The 4,050-nt window shown below is 34.5% G+C and overlaps 1 protein-coding gene across 1 annotated transcript in view; it reads right to left on the bottom strand.

Annotated features, from left to right (window-relative positions):
* LOC107747077 (deoxynucleoside triphosphate triphosphohydrolase SAMHD1-like) overlaps positions 1-3,538 on the bottom strand; it is an 11,381-nt gene extending 7,843 nt beyond the window's left edge. The window contains exon 1 of the mRNA XM_016561502.1: positions 3,434-3,538. Coding sequence (XP_016416988.1) covers positions 3,434-3,500 — 67 coding nt within the window. The 5' untranslated portion in view covers positions 3,501-3,538. The remainder of the gene's footprint in view (positions 1-3,433) is intronic.
* Between the last annotated feature and the right edge of the window lie 512 nt (positions 3,539-4,050).

Raw genomic sequence — 4,050 nt, 5'->3', positions numbered from 1 at the left:
ATACAGTAGTCAACATTTGAAGTGGATCAAAAACTTTCATCAAAGTTGTCCTAAAACAAAAACAATATCCGTTCTTGTCTTAGGACAACTTTGAGGAACTTTTTTGATCCACTTCAAATGTTGACTACTGTATATATATAAACAAACAATTTAATAAAATAATATTATATACACAATATTAAAAATAAATAAACAGCTATAAAATATTTTAAACAATATTTCAAATATTGTTAATATTGTTAAATAAAAAGTTGGAATAAAAACTGAAACACAACTACAAAACATGATAAAAGTATGCTTTAGTGAAATCTGGCATGATTATTTACTCAAGACTGCGTATTTGCTTGGGGTCTCTTTCTGTAATTCCATAAGGAATGCGGTTGTGTCCTCCTTGCATTTTAGCGACACATTCCAGGCACATGAGCCGTGGCAATCAAGCAGGTATATCAGAGTGACGGCACTCCATGTTAACCCTAGCATCTTGTGCAGTGTTTCATTTTGGGTGTTTCACTGGTTTAAATATTATGAGATCAGGACACATGATGGGAGAAGAGCTGGGGTCCGTGTACGTTTTGATCATTTCATCTCCTATTTGGAATGCAATAACGAGAAATGGAAAAACGGCTCGTTTATTCGTTTTTCCGTTTAGTTTAACATTTTTCGTTTGGGGTTTAAAATTCGGTTTATGGTTTCAATATTTCATTCGCACGTGTGGGCGGCGCTGAAATGCTCCTTTCATCTGATTGGTCGAATCGCTCCGCCTTCAGTACGGTCTTTTCATTCTTTCAGGCAGAATAAGAGTCAGTACGAGTGCGGCACTATAATGTCTGAAACCACCACTCACTGTTAATTACGCATAATATTTTAATCAGATTTTGCTGGGCACATAATTCGTGCTGCTGCGACTTGCAAGTGACCCCTTTAATGCGAGTTACAGTATGCTGACAGATTATTTCTAGGTAGCCTAGTATTGTATGAATATTGTCCCATTGATAAATACAGTGCAAATAGTTCCGTCTCTTTGGATAAAAGTGAAGTGGAAATAAAAATCAATAATAGACTGAACAGTTCCATGATAATATGTCCGTAACATTTACCAGTCTCGTCTTTTATTTAAGTCAAAAGGCACTAGGTAGGTGTGTGTGACATGAATAAATAATTGTGAAAATGAATAAAGTTAAATTCATGAAATTAATTAGAAATAAAGTTTAAATTTATGAATGTAAGCATGTGTTGCTAACTCAGTTCAAAAGAAAAGAATGAGAAAAGAGAGAAGGTAGAATCAGTGAACGCACCTTAATACTGACAAAAAAATAACAGGGTTAAGGGCAAATAAAATCCCTATTTTTCATGCCTTAGAATTTTAATAGTTTTATTACATACTAAATTGGTTGATGTTTCTCTTCTTAGTCTTCTTTGTTGGGCTTGAGAAAGCCTACATATACCGTATTTAAACATTATTATTATTATTTATGAGAGTAATTGACACCGACTAGAACTTTAATGTTTCACCAAATTCAGCTCAGACCTTCAGACTCGTCTGACTCGTGTTGCTGTATCTTTTCTAACTGGTCGGACTTACCTTCCCAAAAAATCCTATTGACTTTCGTTATCTGAGCAATGAAGGCCTTAATACTTAATGTCCACTAGAGGGGGCGACAGGATTAAAAAAAATTAAGTCTACTTTTTTCCTGTTTACATCAGTTTAAATGACAAATAAATACATGAATTTCATGTGTACTGCCATGAATATGCCATATCTGTGTACAAGAACAAGCTTCACACTTCAAGCTGTACAACTACTTAAAACTTCCCATTCTGGCTTTTTCAAACTATCTCCAAGTTTCTTTTAAGATATTGTTTATTCACACTGGTTTATGCATTTAATGTTTGTCCATCTGGAACTTTTATTTTTCATGAGCTCTATATTTTAAGATGTACTAGGTGTTGATAAATCACATGCAATGAATGTAAAGAGCTAATGTCAGGGCTCTCAGTCCTGCTCCTGGAGGGCCAGTGTCCTGCAAAGTTTAGCTACCCCAAATAAACACACCTAAGCTAAGCAAGGTCTTCAGGATCAGTAGCAATGTCCAAGCAAGTGTGTTGGAACTGGTTGGAGCTGAACTCCGCAGAACATGGCTCTTCAGGTTCAGGACTGGGTTTTATGTAAAATATCTATAAGTATTATAAATCTATAAATGAATTTGCACAGTTGGGTGTCTGCATGCAGAGGTGTACGTCAGTAAGTACAATGGAAGCAGAATAATAGTCCTCCACTGCTGCAGTTGTACGGATTAATAACCCATTTTATTGCAACTACATTTCATATTTTTCTCATCAAACAGGCTAATGAATAGCTCGACACAACTCGTACCGTGGCAGAGTCTAGACAGGTCTTTCTTCTGTGTAGACCAGCGGTTCTTAAAGTGATAGGGGGTCCGAGAAATAATTTGTTATAGCCTAAAGTATTTCCAGACTGTAAAGTCGCTTTTTTTTATCATGATACATAGGCCTACTGTGATTTATTCCAAAGTGACTTATATGATGCATTTAACGTCAAATAATCTAAATGAAGCCTTTTAAAAGACGAGTATTCGCTGTGGTTGATGTTTGTGGCATGCGCCAGAAAGATGCTCAAGGAGTCCGAGACACGCTAAAGCAGCGCATTCTGTTGTTTTCTTTATTTTTTCAAAGGCATGACACTTTGTAGTTATTTTGAACATAACGTTACACAATTAAGAATATACATTTTACCATATGACTATAAATGAGAGTATTAAGTTATTTCCCCTCGATGGGGGAAAATAATCCAAGTGAACATCAATCAGTACTCAATATTAATTTAAACTGCTTTAAATATGACTGCTGCTTATTTCCTGTGCATTCTGAAGGTATACTGAGGGTTAGGTGAGAAACAAATGGAAATGGCAAGTTATTATATTTTATGAAAATCTTGCGTTGCAGTGCGTGCCCGGCACGGTTTGATCTTCGGCTGACCAATCAGCAGAAAGGGGCGTTTAATTCCCACCCACGTGTAGAAGTCGAATATTCAAGCTGTTTATTCATTTTTCCACCCAAGAACGAAAAACGAAAATTTAAGCTGAATTCTCGTTTCTCGTTTTTTGGAGAAAAACGAAAAAACGAAAAAGGAGCCGTTTTCTCATTTTTCTACTTTCAATATTAAATAAAAAAACGAATGATCGAATGATACATGGATTCAGGGCTATTGCCCAATGATAAACTAAGAGAAAAAATGCCACAAAAAGGTTACTGACAACTGTTATTACAGTCTTCAAATTGGGTTATACTGATTTTTAAAAAATTACAAGTAATTTATTTATTTGTTTTATTTGTTTATTTTCACTCTAATTTTATTTCAATAAAATTGTATTTGTGTAAAAAAAGAAGCGTAAATTTAAAGTGAAAACATTACCTTCGTTTTTCTTGTAAACCCCTTTTATATCAAACATAATTTCTTCAATAGTTGTATCTTCAGACATTTTCACTTTTTTCTCAGTGATCTGTTGTTGTCTTTCTTGTGTCGTTGGAAATGAGGATGATGGTAATGATCTGTACTGTGTAGAGATTTTATAGAGTCAGAGACTCAACCCACTAGATTACGCTATTAGCTTCTTGTCATTAACATATGAGGGTGTGTCAAAAGACCGGTGACTTTCATCATCTTTTAGATGCTTCAGTTAAAGGCCAAGAGCATGGAAATGAGGACGTGTGCTAGTTGATAATGGATAAAGTTCCACAGACCTTATAAAGTGTATTGGATGGCATCCTAATAACATGATGCAATTTTAAATAAGCAAAATATAGTGCAGTAGTTTTCTAATTTCTTTAGATTCAATTTTAGTTTAATGCCTGTATATTTTAACCTCTGCTATTTTTTTATCTTTTTTTTTTTTTAGTTTTAAAACGTTTTGTTTTGTTTTGCTTTGTTTTTTACTTGGTTGAATTTGAACCGTTAACCCCCAACATGAAACACAGTTCAGATTGCTTGCAACAAATAACACTTTAACTGAAATACAGAAAACTCAACAG

The sequence above is a fragment of the Sinocyclocheilus rhinocerous genome, unplaced genomic scaffold, assembly GCF_001515625.1.
Source record: "Sinocyclocheilus rhinocerous isolate Xijiao unplaced genomic scaffold, SAMN03320098_v1.1 scaffold2003, whole genome shotgun sequence".
Lineage (NCBI taxonomy): Eukaryota > Metazoa > Chordata > Actinopteri > Cypriniformes > Cyprinidae > Sinocyclocheilus > Sinocyclocheilus rhinocerous.
This window is presented reverse-complemented; position numbering and strand designations above follow the sequence as displayed.